This window comes from Neophocaena asiaeorientalis, unplaced genomic scaffold (assembly GCF_003031525.2).
Source record: "Neophocaena asiaeorientalis asiaeorientalis breed wild unplaced genomic scaffold, Neophocaena_asiaeorientalis_V1.1 scaffold398, whole genome shotgun sequence".
Classification (NCBI taxonomy): domain Eukaryota; kingdom Metazoa; phylum Chordata; class Mammalia; order Artiodactyla; family Phocoenidae; genus Neophocaena; species Neophocaena asiaeorientalis.
In genome coordinates, this window is record NW_020173416.1 from 2,395,566 (window position 1) to 2,416,732 (window position 21,167).

Consider the following 21,167-nt stretch of genomic DNA (forward strand, 5'->3'; position numbering starts at 1 on the left):
CATTTGGTTTGATGGCTTCTTGACTCTAAATTAGCACAATTACACCCCACTCTGTATGGTATCAGTATCGTGTGTTGAAAAGTAGTTGACTATCACCTTGAGGCAAATCAGGGGTCAACTCTCGCCAAGAGTACTAGCACTTGAATTTTTAAAAATCCGGAACCATTTACACTGTTCTCGATGTAAAAGTAGCTAGGTCAAGTACGGCAGCTGAGTAGTAACTGTACTGCTTAGCACGTCTCTGTAGGTTTCCACTAAGTGTTGAGCATTATCCATGTAAGTAATGGCTTGTCTTGTTTTACTAGAAAACATGAAAAATGGTTTGCGTTCACATTTTTCCAGGCCATTTAAGATTTTCAACTAATTATGCCTAATGGAGACTCAAAACTATTTTCAGTTATGAGTCGATAACCACTTGACCTCAAAGGCGGCATGGGGAGTAGATGAAATTGTCAATTTTTAATGAAGTGTTTGTGGGGAGAGATCCATTTGGATAAACTGGTCAATTGTCTTTGTCAATCTGTTCAAGTTATTTGGAGCTGGGTGTGATCGTGTTCTCATATTTGAAAGTGATACTTTTAGGTCACCAGGGTGAGTTGAGTTAGTTCTCTCCTTCATGATCAGTGAGGTATTGATCTTTTTTCTCATAAGGGTCATAAATTTGCAAAATTGTTGCATAACTGAGCAAAAGACCTGCATGGGATAAAATCACTCACCACTGATGCCACCGGTATTTCTCGACAGTTATGGCTTTTGAAGTATTAAAAAAAAATTCAGTAAACAAAGTGAAAATTCAATTCCTCTGCTTACAGCAAACATTTAAGGAGCACCTGTTACAGTTTGATAACATTCTTGATGCTGTGAGCTTTATAGACTTTTCTTTGACTCCTCAGAAAGACTGAAGTGAAAATTATGTGCCAGATTCTCCTCTAAATATTCCCAGTATGCAAGCCAGCAATCATGGCTCCCTTGTGGAAACGGTTATATGAAATTAGACTTCTGGATTTAAAGAGCTAGTAGAGGCTGCTAAATTAAACAAAGGGACAAACCTTCAAAAATGGCTCAAATGGCTCACCAACACACTCTTCTATTTTCCATTCCCTTTAACACTGAGGTAAGTCTAGTCCTGGATTGACTAAGGTGGGTTAGGTTTAATCTTCTAAGTATTTCTTGGGAATGATTAGTAAAATTAATTTATATAGTACCTCAAGTACCCTAAGAGATTAAATTTATGAAGCAGACCAAAGTTAACTTAAGACTTTCTACACCCTGGCTACTGTAGCTGTAACTGCAAACCATACGTTATCTATGAAATTTATTTACCTTTGTATATATTATTTATTTACCTTTAGAACAATCAGCTCTTAAAGAAAAAAATGATGATGGAAACACAGAAAAACCATTGTAATTGTGTTCAAACAGATCCCCACTCTATTATGAAGAGAACTGAAGCTTCTAGGTGGCACCTAGCAAATATTTTACTGGAAAAAAAAATCAAAAGTTGGGCAATGAGACTCAAATAACTTAATTTAAAAAGCAGCATCTTTTTCTTAAAAAACAAAAAAAACACCCCTAAAACCTTTACCACCCTGAATTACAAACTCAAGGCAAGCAGCTTAGTACACCAACAAGGACCAGTGTGATAAATTCTCCCTCATACCACATGTTGTCATCAGTCTCAAATAGGTAAAAGGCACACAACCAATGTAATTCTTTAGTTGCATTTTAAGGCTTTTTCCCCCTAGGAGTAAACTTTCACTAATTAAAATTATGTTCTCTAAACCCTCCCTTTGAAAGGATCTGCTATATTGATCCTTTAGGTCACCTGCCTTTATATTACTACATTTCAAATAAAATGAAGATAACAGAATTAGGGTCTTAGTAATCATAATGCTTTTAACTGGTGACAATAAGGAAGAAACCTATGGTTAAATATCCCAGAAATTTATTTAATGTTTGCTTGATACATTTTATATAGAAAGGTTAGGACTATTTGCTTTGGGTGCCCCTGGTAAATCTCATGGAGGCACTGAACTACAAAGGGGTGCCAATCTGGAGACATCAGAAATGGAAATCACACGCCCCATTTTATGACTGTTCTTAAAGATTTGTCTCTAGTGAAATCAGGCCACTCCCTTAAAAAATGCTCAAAGTGTCAGAGCTACTGTGTGAAAACAGCTGACATTTAGGAGGGCATTTCACGTTTTGGTCTGTTGGAACATTTAAATACTTCGAAATAAAAAATATTCAGCTTTGAAGTTTTCAATACTGGAAAACTTTCAAGTCTAGGGTTAACAGCCAGGAAGGCTGCTTTGTGTTCCTTAAACTGGACTCTGTTGCCCACAAAGTTAATCTTCGGCTTTGGCTTCCATTTCTTCCGCATCGTCATCTCCATCCACTTCGGCATTTTCTCTCTCAAGCCTCTCCAGCTGCCTTGCAAGTTCAGTCTCATCTGTATCTGTGACCACTTTGGGCTGTGGAAGCAGAGGCACAATTTCAAAGTGAAGTAGTTAAACAGTACACAAATTCAATTTCAATAGTATTACTGCCTGGTATTTTAACTCTTAAAAAAACACTTTGCTAACAACTCTGCCCTATCTGTTCACTTTTGAGTGCTGAAATATCACCAATAAATTCCATGAGATAAATAATAAAAGAAATTTATGAGAGTAAGACAATACAGGAAAAGAAAACATAAATATTAAAACCTAATACATTTTCTGTAATTTCTAACAAGCTAGAACGGAAAATATATGAAAATAATTGCAGTGGCTGTATCTTTCAAATACACAAAAAGATGTCCTGTAAAAATGCATCTTCTGGCTTCAAAATAAATTACTTTTCTTTTCCACAGAAGAAACTGTTTTGAAAATTATATATGAAAATTAGTTTTTGTTCTTGTTGAGATGAGGAAAGTATGAGACTATTCTTGTTTTTAATTCTGAAATCAAATTTTAAGCATTCTACATTAAATTCTGGCAATAACCAATCACTTATTTTCATTGTCTATATTTTTTTCCTTTTGGGGGATCAGTGACCACAATCCTGAATAACCATCCCATGAGAGTTCTTATTTACTTATAAACACCCTTTTAGGAACTCTCTGAGTCAATGATTATTTTATGCTTAGGGGAGTTGTAATCTTAAACGTATCTCATGTTTTAAAATGACTCCGATTAGATATTTTAGAATGCAAATCACTTAGATCATTTAAATTTCTTAAGAACTTTAAGAACAAGGCAAAACACCCCAGTATTGACCTCACCTCCATTTGAACATTGAAGACGCCCCTCTTTTCCTCAATCTTTTCTTTTATAACAGCCATAGCTTGGTTGAGGACAGAGAGGCCTTCTGTTCTCTCCAGGGTGGTTGTAGTCATTACATACCGAGGAGGAGCTATTAGATTAATCTAAGGAAGACAAAATTCAATTATGAATGTACCTATACAACACACAACAATGAGGATGTTCGAGAATCGTTTTGCTTATCTGCTGCTTTAACAACAAATCACCCCAAAACTTACTCCCAATTCTGCAGCACAGCAATTTGGAGTAGTTTGTTAAAGTAGCCAAAGCTAACTGATACTATGATCTAATCCAGTAGTATAAACAGGCTACTGCAATACCAAATATGAAGGATTATGACTTCTGGGTCTTTGGTGGCTAAACTACTATAGCTATCATTGGCACAATGGATAATTTGTCTCTAAAATTCCTGTTTGGTTCCAAACTAAACTGATAGAAGAAATTCTTCTATGAGATTCTGAATAACAACCATCCAGTTAATTTTATTGCTAATGAATGATTCAAGGCAAACATCTTGAAAGCTCTGTGTGAATATGAGAGAATAAGTTGCTCTTTTCAAGATTCTATGAGCATTATGGGCACAGTGACTCTTTACTGTAAAGTAGGCTTAGCACAGCTGGCCCCTTGGCACTAAATACCAACAGGAATCTCCATCCACTGTGACAGTAGCAGCAGCTACAACAAAAAGCCTACACATAATTGTAAACATCTCCTAGAAATATCATATCAAGAACCACTTTTCATAATATTTGTTATGAGACATGATCATTAAAAAAATCTGGTTTGATTTGGTTTAGGTGATTTTGGTTTATCAGGGAGGGAAAAAACTGACTACTCACCTTGATGGGCATGGTTTCTGTAGAACAATTCAAACCTGCTCTCAGGGCTTCTTTTACAGCATCGATGCCTTCATAACCATAACAAGCCACTTCAATATCTAAAATTATAAAAATTCAAAAGCTTATACCAAAAAAATGCAAAAAATTTTTTAGAGGTTTAAAAGAAATCAGAGACATGACAAATATACTAGTATTCAAATATGTATGAAAGCTTTCATCATCCTTTCAATTATCAATCAATCCCAGCCATTAATTTTCATAATTAAAAATATCTGAATATGCACTGAAATTGTATCTTCTCATTCACATCAAGCCCCTGAATGATGAATGATGAAACTATAAAAAAAAGAGAAATTTAACGAACACCTTGCATTCTGGCTACGTCTGGGTTAAAAGTCATGATTTCAACCCCTCTGTGCTTTAGTTCCTTATTTGTAAAATGGAGATAAGAAGGAGTGTGATGAAGACTGAATGAAATAATAACCACAAATTGTTTACAACAGTTTAAAAACTGCATACCCTCTGACCCAGCAATTCTACTTTTAAGAATCTGCCTTACCGAACACTTGTATAAGTGGGTTAAGTGTATGTGTATAAGGGTGTTAATTTGCAGTGTTTTTTGTAATACAGTTGACCCTTGAACAATACAGACTTGAACTGCATTGTCTGCTTACAAGTAGAATTTTTCAACAGTAAACACTACAACACTACATGAACCATGGTAGTTGAATCTTGGACTCAAAACCACATATACGGAGGGCTAAGTTATATGTGGATTTTAGACTGTACAGAGGGTGGGCGACCCTAACTCACCCACGTCGCTCAAGGGTCAACTGCTGTAAAAAGACTGGCACAATCTAAACACTCATCAAGAGGAAACTGGCTTATATCAAGGTTTATCATTCTATGGAATATTACTTAGCTATTCAAAATGAGAAAGATTCCCGTGTTCTACATGAAAGGGCAGCCATGATACACCAAGTGGAAAAAGCTAGTTGAAGAAAATTCTGCATAGTATCCATCCTTATAAAAACATAAAAATTTACATCTGAATATAAACAGCATACATTCCTGTACACCATATGTGGATAGGAAAAATCTCTGCTGAAAGAATATATTGCAAACTAACATAACAGTGGTTAATCCAGAGGCCTGGGAGGATATTACTGGACTGCTGGAATTTTAAAGCATGCACTAAAACAAAATAATCGCCACCCGCCATGCCCCAGAAAGCGGGCTAACAAGGTTAGCTGAACTCATTTACTTGCGTCAATATATATGTATTTTATAATTCTGTAAAAGCAAAGATAACTTAATTTCTTTAACTTTTCTTGTTATGAAAAACATTTAGAAAAAGGTAGATGTTGATGTAGCAACATATTCTTTGGTGAGGCTCATTTTGTAACAGCTTTTTTGGTACATGCAAAATATTTTAAACATCATTTAAAAAATCATTTACCTGCTCGAATTTTGACAGCCTGTGGAGTCAAACGCCTATTAATATTGTTAATGAGTACTTCCCGTTCATCTTCATTCAAATCTAAGCCATCCAAAATAGATGGGTCTCTGATAATTAAAAAAAAAACAACACACATATACACAAAACAAAATGTCAAGGTTACTTTACTGATAATTAGGACACCAAACATAATACCACAGAATAATGGTTAAGAGCACAGCCTTCAGTGTCAGAATTAGAGTTCAAATCCTAGCTTCACAATTTAATCACTATGTGTTTTTGGGCCTTTCTAGACCTCAATTTCCAAATATGTACAATTTGAATGAAAACAGTGTGTCTCACTGGATTGTAGTATTAAATGAGATAATGCAAGTAAAGCGTTTAGGCCTGTATGACAAACAGAAAACATCCAATTGATTATTATTAAAAGAAAAATTTTAGAGATCTGGCTAAAGCAAGCAATTTAAAATGTCGCCTATACAGGCATACTTCGAAGATACTGCGGGTTCAGTTCCAGACTGCCATAATAAAGCATGTATAGCAATAAAGTGAGTCACACATCTGGTTTCACAGTGCATACACAAGTTATGTTTACACTATACTGTAGTCTATTAAGTGTTCAATAGCATTATGTCTAAAAATATGTATATAACTTAATTTAAAAATACTTTATTGCTAAAAATAGGTAACCATCATCTGAGTGTTCAGAGAGATGTGATCTTTTTGCAATAGTAACATCAAAGATCACAGATCACGGTACAAAATAATGAAAAATTTTGAAATATTGCAAGAACTACCAAAGTGTAACACAGAGACATGAAGTGAGCAAACGCTGTTGGAAAGCTGGCGCCAACAGACCTGCTTGATGAAGCGTTGCCACAAACCTTCAATTTGTTAAAAAAAACACAGTATATGCGAAGTGCAATAAAATGAGTTATGCTTATACGTCTCACATCCCACTATAATTAAGCATTTCCATGTAATTAGCAGTCCCTGCATCAAGGAGCTTAAAAAGAACAAAAACATGGAAAAAATTTTTTAAAAAACAAACAGAAGTGCATCCCTGGGGGTGAGGAGAGGAAGATATTAGTGGGGTCAGGAAGGGCTTCAAGGGTAAAGTGGCATTTCATCTGACCCTTGTAAGTGCCACAAACAGGGACCACAGTCTTAGTCACTGGCATGTTTGCTGAACGAATGAACAAATGGAAAAAATGAAATGACGACTAAAAGAATGGTAGGATTTTAACGAGCTAAGGTAGAACTTAAAGTTTTAAGAAAGTTATGATATAACTGAAAGACAAACCAACAGAAAATGAGGAAATGAGATAAACAGATGTTTCACAGAAGAAATACAAATGGTCAATAAACATATGAAATGCTGTTAACTTTACCAACATCCAGCAAAATGCAAATCAAAACAAGACACTATTGTATGTCAATCAGTTTGGCAAAAAAATCTGAGATATATACCAAATGTTGATGAAGAGGGAATATAAATTGTAGAACCAATTTGGAGAGTACTCTGGCAAAACTAAGTAAATTTAAAGGTGCATATAATCAATCCTATGACCCAACAATTCTGTTCCTAGGTATCTTAGCAATTCCCAAACATTGTACAGAGAGACATGTACATGGACATTCATCATAGCAGTTTTGAAAAGTAGGGGGATAAAAGGGCGGAGGGGATTATGTAAAAATCTCTTTATAGAGGAACAAATAAAGCATATTCTCACAACGAAACACTATATAGAAATTAATATGCAGTAGGCATACATCTATCAATTTGGAGAAATTCTGGTCAATAATGGCATTGAGTAAAAATGTAAAGTACAGAAAATCTTGTTACAATGATAAAATAAATTTTTTTTTGTTTAAACAAATTATTTAAACATAAAAAAGATTCTATACATACTTTTCATAACCTACCCACACATGTATATGTATATAAATGATAATGATACATACTAATTTCAGAATAGTGGTTACCACTGATAAGTGACCGGAATTCCGTCTTGGGAGGAATAAAATATCGTTTCCAACAATCTCAGAAATTATATTTAATTATTTAATTAAGAGAAAAAAAATGAAGCACATGTGGCACAGAATTATCATGAGTTAAATCTGGACAGTTGCAACATGTCTGATGAAGCAAGAAAAGAATGTGAACGGTGATGAGTGAATGTTAATTCGTTAAGATGAATGTTAATTTGTTAAGAATGTAACCTGTTATTTGTTAAGAATGCAGAGTGGTAACGGAGACGGGGTGGAGGCAGAAGCTAGAGAGGTAAGCGGGGCTGATAATGACAGCAAACCAAGGTAAGACATGTACTGACTGAGGAGTCCAGGACTGAAGTCAGGGAGGACAGAAATACAAAGCAGTGCTTGATGGTTAATAGCATAAGCTCTGTAGCATAACTACAATGCCTGTGTTTGAGGCTCTACCATTTGGTAGCTGTGTGAACTTGGACAATTTAATCTCATCTCAATTTCCTCATCTATAAGATAGGAATAATAATGACACTTATACCATAGGTTGTTGTGAGAATTATATAAATGTTAGCTGTTATTATTCTCACCTTTCCCACAAGGTGATATTTAAAAAAAAAAAAAAAGTCACATGAGGGGAGGGGGTAAACTAGAAGGTATTTGGAGCCTCTGATGAGTAGGCCTGATGGAGGTTCTAACAGTTCTAAGCCCCACTTGGCCATTCTGAGAGCTGAGGAGACCAATAACCCTTGGCAGCACAAGGGCTGGGAAAGTAACAATGCAGTGGTGAGGCTGCTTGTGAGGTATTAACATCTAGGAAGGACTGGGAGGTGCAGAAGTAGAGCAGTAAGTACAGAGAACTTAAGAAATCTGGCTGTTAAAAAGAGAGGACACAGTGCTTGTGACAGGAGAAAGTAGAGGGGAGGTTGAAAAGTTCGTTTTTAGTATAAATAGGAGAAATCTGAGCATATTTTTATGCTGATGGAGCAAAACCAATAAAGAAAAAGGCTGAAGACCCAAGAGAGGGAATAGGAGATGGAAAGACATCCCTTAGGAATAGCTGGGCACAGGTGGTAAGATTACTTTGAGAGCAGGAAGGATCTGAATTCCAGTATGACAGGAGCACAGGAGGTAGTGACAGGTGGGATGCAGATAAGTTGGCTGAGAAAGTGGAAGTAGAGGTGATCCTGTGCAATGGCCTCTACTTTCTTTTTTAGGTAGTGAGCGCACCAGGTGAGAGTGAGAGGAGAGGGACAGAGTGGGTATCTGAGGAAGAGTGTGGAGAAGTTCTAAAATAGCCAATCTAAGAATGAGAGGAAGAAGTGACCAGGAGTAAAGAGAATGTGGGGCAGCAGTTAAGGCCCAGCTGAGGTTGGAGACCATGAATATGCAGTGGCACCAACCTGCAAGACTGTGGTTTTTCCTAGCAGCACCCAGCAGTCTACAAGTGCAGAGAAGGCAGGAACATCGCTCCAAGGCTGGATGTAACAGAAGGAAAAACAGGGCAAAACTCATGACACTGGCAAGAAAGTTGTTGAAATGATGGACCATGGTGTGTCTATGCTGAATAAGAAAGAGAAGGCAGGAAAGGGTGAAAAAGGGAGAAAAAAAAAAAGGTTTGGAATCAGAGCCTGATAATAATAAGAATTAAAACGACACAGAGTAGGACTAACTGTGGGAGCTGGAAGGACAGGAGGCTGTGGTGAAAGAACAGAATGTGTGAATTAAAGGTTTCGGAGACAGAGCAAATCCTGGTGACAGTAAGACCCAGGGTAAGGCTATATGGAAGACTAGCTAATGTGGCATGGGCTGAAGGTCTAAGGAACTGAGGTAAAGAAAACAAGTTTTAAACAAAACATCTATGTTGGCCCTGAAGTCACCTAGGACAATAACAAAACTAGGAGAGGACAGTATGTAAGACAGTAGTGTGAGATGAAACCATATGGTTTACAAAACTACATAACTATGGTATACCAAATCATATAGGCTCGGCTTTATAGGACTGGCCCATATCATGGGCCTATTATACTAAAATATTTTAATCTAAATTTGGCAAGGACTTAATACATAAATGTTGTGCTATTAAATGTCAGGCTCTCAACTTGTGTGCTAGACCCAGCAGCTGTAGTATCAATGGAGAAGCAGAGCTAAGAAGGTGTTCTTACGAGACTGCGTGCTTAAATGCATCATAGGCACCGTATCCGGGTCTCTTGTACTTGTCATCAAAGACCCAAGCGGTCCTCTGGAACAGGCTTTCCAGCTGCTCGTCCTTGGTATATTCTAAGACCTCAGCAACATGACGAAGAATGCTGTAAACCTAGAAACAAAATGAAGAGCTCAACAATTCAAAGGTAAGAGATCTATATTAAAAAAAAAAAGGTATTTTTACATTTTAGTAGATAGCATATAAAAACAAACGTTTGGTTTATTTGACTACACTAATTCCTTAACAACAAAAGATTGCCACACACAAATTCTTTCTCCATAGAGAAATATTCGCTTTTCCATAATAACCAACTCAAGTGGGTATAACAAGTACAAGTAGTATAGCATTTACAACCTAAGACCCAGATCAAGTCAATTCTGGGACAAACAAACCTCTCAATATATTTCCTCAACTGGAAAGGGAGATACTAGTATCTTTCCTTTTTACTGTAGTGAGGTCTTACGGATCAAAATGTAAGATAGTATTATTACTACTCCATGAGAGCATGGAACCTGGATGGAGATTTTATTATTTCTTTTGCTCTGTTATCATTTAACAGTTATCCTTCAATCCTACCCACCTGCTGCCAAACTCTTTTCCTAATCTCCTAAACATAAAAGGGCTTAAAGAAGAGAAAGAGTATAAAAAGGCCTTCATGTTAATTACACACAAAATCTGAGTGAGGAAAAGTACTAACATTGGCTATTTCATTCTATTGTCTTATTATCCTAATAAGATCTATTATGCTCATTTTGCAATATCCTAGGGGAACAAAACAAAAAGGAAGTTTCCTAGAGCAGTGCTTCTCAGATCTGGACTTGGTGGGACTTGAAAGATTTGGGTAATGGTCTGATGGCTTTTAGATTTATACTCTTTTACTGGGGTTAAGCAAGATTTTAAAAATATTTTCTTCATGTAAACACTGTTTTCTTGGCATTTTATCTTGAGGACAGAAACACACATGGCAGAGGAACAAAAGACACAAGAGAAGGGTAGAGAAAACAGAACCAGTGGAAACTGCCAATAAGCACTGAGGATCTAGGGAATAAAGGAAAATCTAAATAGGACCAGAGAACAGAAAAATACAGAAAGATGAGAATGAAGAAATGACTGTCCTTGCTTTATTAGTGCTTACTGAGGAAATTACAGCAAAACTAATAAGAAAAGGAAAAAAACCAAGGCGGGTGAGAGGTGGGGTGGAGAACCACACTAAGTAACAGGCCCTGCCTTGCTTTCCTGGATTCAAAGACATTTTACAAACCTTTGCTCATTCTTTTTTTTTTTTTTTTTTTTTTTTTGTGGTACGCGGGCCTCTCACTGTTGTGGCCTCTCCCGTTGCGGAGCACAGGCTCTGGACACGCAGGCTCAGCGGCCATGGCTCATGGGCCCAGCTGCTCCGCGGCATGTGGGATCTTCCCGGACCGGGGCATGAACCCGTGTCCCCTGCATCAGCAGGCAGACTCTCAACCACTGCGCCACCAGGGAAGCTCGACCTTTGCTCATTCTTAACAAACAACAGCTGGTTGTCTCTGTGATCCTTATCCCAGAACAGAGCTGAAAATCAAAAACTACATGCTGCGACAAGCCCAATCAGCTGAAATCACCCATAGTTAATTTAACCTAAAATACCTTAAAAACACTAATGGTCCAGTACTGATTTGAGAATATTACACATCAAGCAATGCTTTAAGGTAGTAACATCATGAGACAAGAACACTGAAGTCATACTCTTTTGAAGTAAAGTCTTCAAATTGTTTTTCTATGTAACACAGAATGAGAAATGGTAATACTGTTACAGAAAATGTAGGTTTTGTTTCTGCCAGGAACACACCATGCAGATTATTTATTAAACACATCAAATAGTGGACTAATTTGATTAACAAATCAACTTACAGTTTTGGATTTGGTAAATTTATCTTCACATTTGATTGCTTCCTCTGGAGAAACTCTTCTTTTTGACAAATCAATATATCCTATATGAGAAAAATTTGAAAAAATTATCTCTAAGTGCCAAAGAATCACTGTGACAATTTTCACCACCAGATTGTTGGGTTGGCATACCTACACTTATTCCCCACTAAAATCGTATCAACAAAATACTGCATAAAAAGTACAAGGTAAGAGATTTTTGTTTTCAGAAATGAATTTTTATCATCATGTAACTGCATATTCTATTACCTTAGTGGAGGGGATAATTTTCAATTATCCAAATGAGAGCTAAAGCCAAAAGACACTGTATTTGTCTACTTGGCATCCATTCATCACAGGGTCAACTGCATTAACTATATTTTCTGTATTCTTGATGCTCTGACATTTGTGGCCTGGCTGACTGGGGAAGAGACTTCCCTGCCTGGCACTAGACAATTCTTAGAGTTGGCAAAGGCCTCAGTGGGAGCAGCCTTTTACATGCAAATCAACCAATCTAGAGCCCATACCCCCAATCAAGTCATCAAAGTTCCACACAGCAGGCCAATATTATCCCATGCCCTAAACCAGCATAGAGCCAGGTACCAAACAACTAGGGACAGCCCCAATGCACCAAGCCCTGCCCAAACTATTCAAATGAGCCAACCCTAAACTGTTTACGCCGACCTGCCTTGCCTTTGTCATGGAAACCTCAATAAAAGCTCTGGCCTAGGCTTTCCCCTTGCTCCTTCTATCTCCTGATCAAAACTGGTGCTTCCTCATGTGGCTTTGCATGGCATGCTGGGTTCCCATCTCTTGGGAAACTTTAATAATAAAAATGTTCTTTCAATGGCATTGGCCTCTCCATGTCACCAGTCACCTCCATAAATAAAAGTCCCATGGGTACACAATGAGACAAGTAGTTAAATGTATTTTAAAGAATTATGAGGGAGCTCCCCAATGCTCACTGCAGCACTGTTTACAATAGCCAGGATATGGAAGCAACCTAAATGTCCATCAACAGAGGAACAGATTAAGAAGATGTGGTACATACATACAATGGAATATTACTCAGCCATAAAAAAGAACAAAATAATGCCATTTGCAGCAATGTGAATGGATGGAGAGATTGTCATACTGAGTGATGTAAGTCAGACAGAGAAAGACAAATATCATAACATCACTTATATGTAGAATCTAAAAAAAGGGTACAAACTAACTTATCTACAAAACAGAAACAGAGTTACGGATGTAGAAACAAACTTATGTTTACCAGGGGATGGTGGGGGGAGGGATAAATTGGAAGATTGGGATTGACATATACACACTACTATATATATAAAATGGATCACTAATAAGGACCTACTGTATAGCACAGGGAACTCTACTCAATACTCTGTAATGGCTTACATGGGAAAAGAATCTAAAAAAAGAGTGGATATATGTATATAACTGATTCACTTTGCTGTACACTGGAAACTAACATGACATTGTAAATCAACTACACCCCCATTAAAAAAAAATAAAGAGGGAGAAAATGGTTTTTTACGTTTACCCACATATTTTCCATTTCAGCCATCACAGTTCTTCAGCCTGAACAACTTCCTTTACCATCTCTTATAATGTAGGTCTTACCTGGTAATAAATCCCCCTAGTTTCTATTTACCTGAAAATGTTTTCATTTGATTTTTGTTGTTGAATATTTTCTTCAAATACAGAATTCTGGTTTGACAGTGTTCTTTCAGTGTTTTACAGATACCATTCAATGCTCTGACTTTCATTATTTCCAATAAGAATGCCACAGTAATTTGTATTACTGTTCCCCTACAAATAACATCATTTTCCTCTGGCTACGTTGAAGACTTTCTCTGTTTTTCAATAGTTTGGTATGCCTAAATGTGGTCTTAGTATTTATCCTGCTTCAGGTTTGCTGAGCTTCTCTAATATATAAACATTTTTCTTCCCCAGCAAATATGGGAAACTTTTGGCCATGGTTTCTTCAAATATATTTTCTTTTCTTTCTTTTTCTCCCCTTCTTTTGGAATAGAGCTTTTGATAGTTGACAGGTTTTTTTTTTTTCTCAGTTCTTCAGATTGGTTTTTTTAAAATGAACTACCTTCAAATTTCAAGAAGCCTTCTGTCATCTTTTATCTGCTGTTAGCCCATCCAGTGAATTTTTTAGATATTATATTTTTCATTTTAGTTCTTTTTGAGAGTTTCTAATTTCTCTACTGAGATTTCATTTTGTTCATTCACTATTAAGCATATTTTCCTAATATCTTTGAGTAGTTATAACATTTACTTGAAAATGCTTATCTGCTAATTCCAACATTAGGGTGATCTCTAGGTCAGTCTCCATTGATTACCTTTTTGTATGGGTCATATTTTCCTGTTTCTTCAACTATTTAGCAATTTGAGTTGTATCCTTGACATTAGGAAATATATGTGGCACATTGTGAATTCCTTTAGGTTCCTCTTAGGGACACTGAATTTTTTTTTTTTTTTTTTTCTGGCTAATCCGCACAGCTTGCATTTCCCAACCAGGGACTGAACCCACGCCCTCAGCAGTGAAAGTGAGGCATCCCAACCACTGGGCTGCCAGGGAATTCCCAAGGATACTGAATTTTTGTTTTAGCAGTTAGCTTGTTTGAATTCAAAACTATAAGCTCTGTCTCCCCAGATGGAAAGCAAACAAAATTTGTTTAGATTTTTACCCTATTGGGCTGCAGTCTACCCTGTGTATTACTAGTTTCATGGGCTGGCCAGAGATTTCAGCAGAATTTATATATAAACTTGGGGGCTCTCCCTCTGTGTCTCTCCTTTCTCTAATCCCTATCACTACTTTCCAACTGTTGTGGTTGTCCAGAACTCTCATCTCTGGCTCTCAAGCCATTAAGACTGTATGTTTTCCCCTAGAATTGTCAATGCCCTGCTTGGAAGTTGTCTGTAACATGCACTCAGTCAAAAAACTGTAAAATTTATCCAGTGCAAGTTCCTTTCTTCCAAGTGTCAACCTGCCTTCAGTTTCAGCCTGCTTTTGGTTGCTCCCACTCTCCTTGAGTAATTTTTATCACCCGTTCAGATACTTGTTTAGGGTTTATAGCAGTTATGATGAATGGTTTATCCAATAGGACTTAATCTTCTAGTAACAGAAAGGATCCCTTCTATAGATCTTCTGCACTTTGCTTTTTTTCTTATCTTACCCTGGAGATCTTTTCAAATCAGAATATTCAGATCCCATTCTGTATAAAATTGCCTTGATTGGTTGTGTCATGATTTATATAATCACAATTTAGATTGTTGTTTCTTGTTTTTAATTAACACTATGAAAACAATGCTATTATGAAAATAAATTTTTACATGTAAATACTGTACTTATACAAGTTTACCCTTTCACTTTTTCTGACGGCAGTTGAAAATGTATTTGATTCCTTTTTGTGTATATATTTCATATAATAGGAAAGCAATATAAGATAAGACACCATTCGAGGTCCTACTGGAGCAACAACAAAACACAAGTTTAAGGAATAATCTCAGTCTTCAAGCAGTTTAATAAATGGAAGCTGGGGAGGGTGCCACAAGTAAGTCATATCAAAGCATTTAGAATAATCAATGTGCTAAGTGGTAGCACCACCTAAGGGGTAATATAAGCTGCCTCGAAAGTTTACTGTCTAAGATTATAATCAGAAAAGAAGTCAGTTATGTATAAAATTATTCATTTGCAGAAGTATCAATTAACTAGGTGGCTGAGGAGATTCAGAAAGCCAAGCTCAGTCAGGGTGACTAATTGGTCTTTTAAGCATGACAGTAACCACTTGTCTGAAACTAAAATCTAACAAACTATAGTAAGATGACTAAAACAAATTATCTTAACTATATTAAGCCAGTTGAAGACAAAACCTACTCAATGGTATTATACAATATATTTAGAAAAATTGTGTTCACAAAGGTGAAGATTTACAAGGGGTCCAAAGAAGGGGTACCCGAAGAGTAAATAAATGAATACCTATTCCTCTCTGCCGGAAAGATCCCATAGGATCTGGGGGTCACAAACATTCTGATTATCAGAGACATACAATATTGGGTTTTGGGTGTGTGTCTGCAGTATATTGCTTTTTTAAAGACATAAAAAATATTCCTAAAATCCACTTACCTTTGCCCAATTTCCATCACTTATTCAATAACCTGATTACTAATCTAACTCTAAATCAATAAAGAGGCACCTGACAAATATGAATGAACTAGTACTCTGGTTTGCTTATTTGTCTCTCTGAGTTTGGTGAGTTTGGCAATGAGTCAATTATCAAGATCCTGATAACCTCTGGGAATAAAATTCAAGTTACTTGGCTCACAAAAACTAGTCCTGGGATGTACTAATTAAACCACTACTGGGCTTCCCTGGTGGCGTGGTGGTTAAGAATCTGCCTGCCAATGCAGGGGACACAGGTTCAAGCCATGGTCCGGGAAGACCCCACATGCTGCGGAGCAACTAAGCCCATGCGCCACAACTGAGCCTGCGCTCTAGAGCCCACGAGCCACAACTACTGAAGAGTAGCCCCCGCTCGCCGCAACTAGAGAAAGCCCGTGCACAGCAACAAAGACCCAACTTAGCTGAAATAAATAAATAAAATTAAAAAAAAACCAACAACCCACTACTAACTTAAAAGGTCTTGTTTAGATGGCTAACTAGCACCCTTCTCTAACAACTCTGTATGTAAAAGAGTTTAAAAACAAAAGGAGGTGTTTTTTTTCTTTTTTTTTTACTTCAGTAGGTAATTTACAAAAAATATATTTTAAAATAAATCATTTTAAATCAAAAATTTCCAGATATAAATTATTTAATATATGAATACTTATATATTAAATATAAACATATTTAATAAGTAAATATAAATTTTAAAAATATAAATTATTTTAAATCTTTTTCTCATTTACCTTTTTCTTTGTCCACTCTGATAACAACCACACATTCATTCCTTCCAATTCGGATGAGTTTGTTTATAGAACGGATACGCCTTCTGGACAACTCACTCAGAAGAATCATGCCTTCGATGTTGTTGTATTCCAGCAAGCTGACATAAGCTCCCATTTCAGCAATGGACCTTACATTCACCATCACTACGTCATCCACCTCAGGAAATTTGTGCTGATAAAATCTACAACTTAGACCCGGCATTCTGCAATCTGAACAAAACAATCAAGTAAGTGTTCAGTTAAGGTCAAAATTTTTAAATGTCAATTTTCCACATCTTGCCACTGGAAGAAGTTATCGGTTTTCTCCCCTCTTTAAACTTCTTAAATGGTACCAGAAAACAGAGGAATGTTCTGGAACCAAGCTTTAATTTTTATTTTGCTCCACATTTTTGTAAGGCTTGCGTGATTCTCTACCATCAGTTTCAGAGGAATCATAAAAAATAATGACCATTTACAAAGTCCTTACACTGAAGGATTAAAGGTATACCTTAAGAGTAAAATATTATTTTAATACTTTAAGAAATAACAAATGATAGGAAGCATCACTACTATTATAAACCTGTCAGAAAAACTAAAGCTACTCTTCCTCCAAGTCAGCTAAGACTGGATATGTTACCGCCTGCTATATGAAGGGAAGACTCTTCCAACAAATTAAATCCTAACCCTAACCATATATCAAATGATATACTCCATTATTTATTATAGCCAAAATTATAGTATCACATGTCAATACAAAAACAAAAAATTTATTAATCACAAAAGACACTAATCTGAATTTTTTTCCTCTTAAAACAAACTTGAATTTAATTCACAACTACCATAATTTTTAGCTTCCACTTTTCCCATTACTCCCAAATATTCTTCTCTTTTGTTGAATAGTTATACCCAAGCTCGAGAACAGCTTTATAGATTCCCACTACTATAAAGTTCAAGTTTCTCTTAACCTCCACACATTAAATATATTTAAAATTACTCCCTTTGATCCACCCAACCTATTTTCAACACCACTCCTATTATGACCCACAGGCCTAAAATCATACCGTATGTAGAAACACATTTTTAAAAGGAAGCTCTCAAATTAATCATAGTTGATAATTTTCATGTTTTTCTGCTAACCTTAACTAATTTACTATTGTCAAAGCTCAGAAGACAGGCAATAATAAGACCTAAGGTCCTATGAAAAATTTGTGAAACTTCACCTAACTTATTTTTTTTTCTTATTAATTGGGAAATAAGACTGTCATTACTTATCTTAAAGACAGAACACCTACATCCAGCTCATAGAACACCAGAGTTCTGCTTCAGAGCAGTTTGAGAACTTGCTACCTGCACCCACATGTTTCTTCCTAGTGGCTTACCCACTGATTTATACATTTTTCCACTACCTACAGGGTCCTATATTATCTGGCCTCTGCCTATCTCCCTGAGGTATCACTTTCCTCCTAGTCTTCCCCATTTTATAGATGAAAAACATGAAGCATGGGTTAAGCATCTTGTTTTGTCATATACTTTTAACAAGTGACAGTCAAAATCTGAACCTATGAAGTTTGAATCCATAGTTTGTGTCTTATACAACAGGCTATATTTTCTCTCAATATCACTGATAAATACATGACAATCAGTAAAACATCTTAAACAAAAAGCACTATCAATGTACATATTCAGTGCTGGAACATAAACTATAAATTAGTGCAAACTTCTAGTATTAACCTATCCCGTATAACAAAAAATAAAGCTGCATATTAATAATAGTGGCAGAGATATATTTCTCTTTGAAGCCTGACAAAACAGGGATTTAGCAAATAAAGGGAAGCAGACATTCAATTACCCACCAAGAAACAGCTGAGCTGGTTGTTTCATTTTTAAACAGGGCTTTTTTTTTTCTTGGACAACTGTTGTCAAATATCTGCACGTAAGGTACTAAAATTTGAGAGCTGAAAAAGTTTCAAACTGGATATAAAAATAAACGTTATGGAAATGTATGAAACAGTTTTAAGAGATTTAACAGGTGCTAACCACTTTTACTCACCAAGTTTCTTCAAATAGTAAAGCCAATAATTTTGGAGAAGCAAGACTTAATTCAATTGTAAAAGAACATAGGCAATCGTGTAAAAGAATCCTGAAGGGAGATATGGATGCTAATGCTTCAGGAGGTACAAGTCTCTTTGCAACAGACAGTGTAAATAAAGGAATACTGCTAATGGTATGTCATTCCCAGTAAAAGACAAGTAATAGAGTATAAAAAAAATCTACTTTGCAAAAGAACCTGCATAATGGTTAACAGATTTTGAACCTATCTCCTTATTTATGGAAATATTATGCTAATAACAGTAACTTTGAAAAAAATCAGTCAGGAAAATAGGAGTCACACATCAAGTATCTATCAGCCCTTTTACATAATTTTTAAAGCACTTCGACTTATTTTATTTCACCCTCAATAGGGTCCTCAAGTCAGGCAAGTAGCATAGCCTGACTTTGGGAATAGTTCTAGACATGGGTTCCAGACTTCACTCTCCTACTTACTAGCTGTGGCTGCTTGGGAAATGCATTCCCATTAACTGTAGTTTCTAGTGTGTGCCATGTACTTCACCGTTTTGTGGTGGGTATCAAATGAAATAATATACATGTGATAAAATTTGGAAAGTGTAATGTGCTATACAAATATAAGCTATTAAAAGGCAAAGGAGGTATCATTTCCATTTTGTAACTTAATTCATTAAACAATTATTTTATTATTAAAATAAAGTATTAAATGTCTTCCTCAAAGACAAATGCTTACTAAGTACAACAGGAGCTAAATCCAGGTCATCTGACATTGACTCCAGAGTTTAACCCACAAAGCCTCAATATGTCAGATTACTACAATACTGTATGTGTTCTCCAGTAAAGAACACCCATCTTTCAAAATACATGAACTGAATTCCAAGATAATTTCAAATACCCTGCAATGTCAGTAATTTTGCCTGGTCAAACAGCAGGCAGGACTTCTTAAACCACTGCATGGTCAAGTCGCCATAATGGATACAGAAGTCCACATTCTTTTCCAAAGTAAAGTATGATGTGATAGAGGCAACTCCCGTGATCATTCTGATTCGGGCCCGACAGTTATGTTCTGAATGCTCGTTTTGACTACATAAGTGCTACACAAATAAAGCTTTTAAACTAGTTCACTGTCGTTGAAATAGGAAGCACCCATCTCTAAAAACATTACTGTGCATCTTTTTGAGATGTTTTGAGAATCGCTGTCATTTGGCATACAATGAACTGAGAAGAGGCAGTAAAGCTCTATGTGAATAATTCCAAACTGTTGAAAGACACAGAGTTACGAGGTTTTTTCCCCGTGGATAACAGCTTAAATCGGTAGAAAAAACAAAACTTCTTTGCTACACCTTTTCCCCAAGAAACAATGTTTCTTGTTAATGAACGTTAAAGTAGCCTAAGTTTGGGGCGCTGACAAAAAGGACCTAAAATTCCCGTATCTTATGTGTTTTAGTTCTGCTTAACCGTAAGATCACAGCGCGTATTTCTACAAGTCTATTCTCATCGGTGCTGAAACATGGCAAACCGATACGAAGAGTAATAAACTCTTCAGTAGGATCTTTTAGTGCCATCTTAAGGAGCGACTCTCTCTCCAGAAACGCACCACGCCAGCAACACAGGGCGAAAGCAGCTTCGATTTTTTTAATATCACTTATCAGAGGAACAAACTTGGATCTTTTTTTTAACCCAACTCTTGTCAATATCGTGGCCCAATCAACGGGTTCCTTCAAGTGCCAGGTCTGGTTACAATTGAGAGTATTTGCTGGGGCGGAAGAAAAACAAAAACAAAAAAAGGATGGAACTCTCAGGTCCGGAGAGAGCAAAGTGTTCCGCGTCCCGGGGCGGGGGCGTCACGGCATTCTCCCAAGGCCGCCCCACCTCACGGCGTCCCCACTTGAAGCACACTAAAAGAGCTGTTCAGTCACTCGGCCCGCCTCCCTTCACGAGAGGCCTCCGTTCGCACCATGACACCTCTGCTACACGGGGAGACCGACACGGAGCCGGCGGGCGGTGGCAGCTGTGTGCAGACACTTCCCGCGCAGGGACGGGAGAAGGAGGGGGTGTTAGCCCGGGGCCTACCCTCTATCGACCACCCATGTCACTGGACACAACCAAAGTGAATTCCTGGAGAAACCGATCGGGGCGACTAGTCACCTGAGGTATGTGTGTGAATCCCGCACTGGTGTCCGGCGCCACGCTCTTCAATCGGAGAGACCAGACTTGATCCACCCGTAGCAGCCGCCGACTCTCAGCGTGCGCTTCGCTCGACCCCACCGCGCATGCGCAACCACCTCGCAGCACGCAAGCGCCAACAGGATGGAGGCCCCTCTTCGTCACTGACCATAGAGTCCAGGTCCTCCGAGAACAAAGAAGAATGTGGACCTTAGGAGGACCTGAAAAGTACGTTTTCTCGCCGTCTTTAGCTTTCGCTAAGTAACCTTCAAGGCGCAGGT

General features: G+C 37.1%; 1 protein-coding gene across 1 annotated transcript; it reads right to left on the minus strand.

Moving 5' to 3' along the window:
- Window positions 1-444: 444 nt before the first annotated feature.
- EIF2S1 (eukaryotic translation initiation factor 2 subunit alpha) lies at window positions 445-20,984 on the minus strand. The gene is made up of 8 exons (XM_024747252.1): window positions 20,869-20,984; window positions 16,636-16,884; window positions 11,689-11,768; window positions 9,755-9,906; window positions 5,604-5,710; window positions 4,145-4,242; window positions 3,266-3,409; window positions 445-2,474 (listed from the first exon to the last, which is right to left on the minus strand). Exons 2-8 carry the CDS (start codon window positions 16,874-16,876, stop codon window positions 2,349-2,351), a joined length of 948 nt encoding a protein of 315 aa, XP_024603020.1. The 5' UTR covers window positions 16,877-16,884; window positions 20,869-20,984; the 3' UTR covers window positions 445-2,348.
- Between the last annotated feature and the right edge of the window lie 183 nt (window positions 20,985-21,167).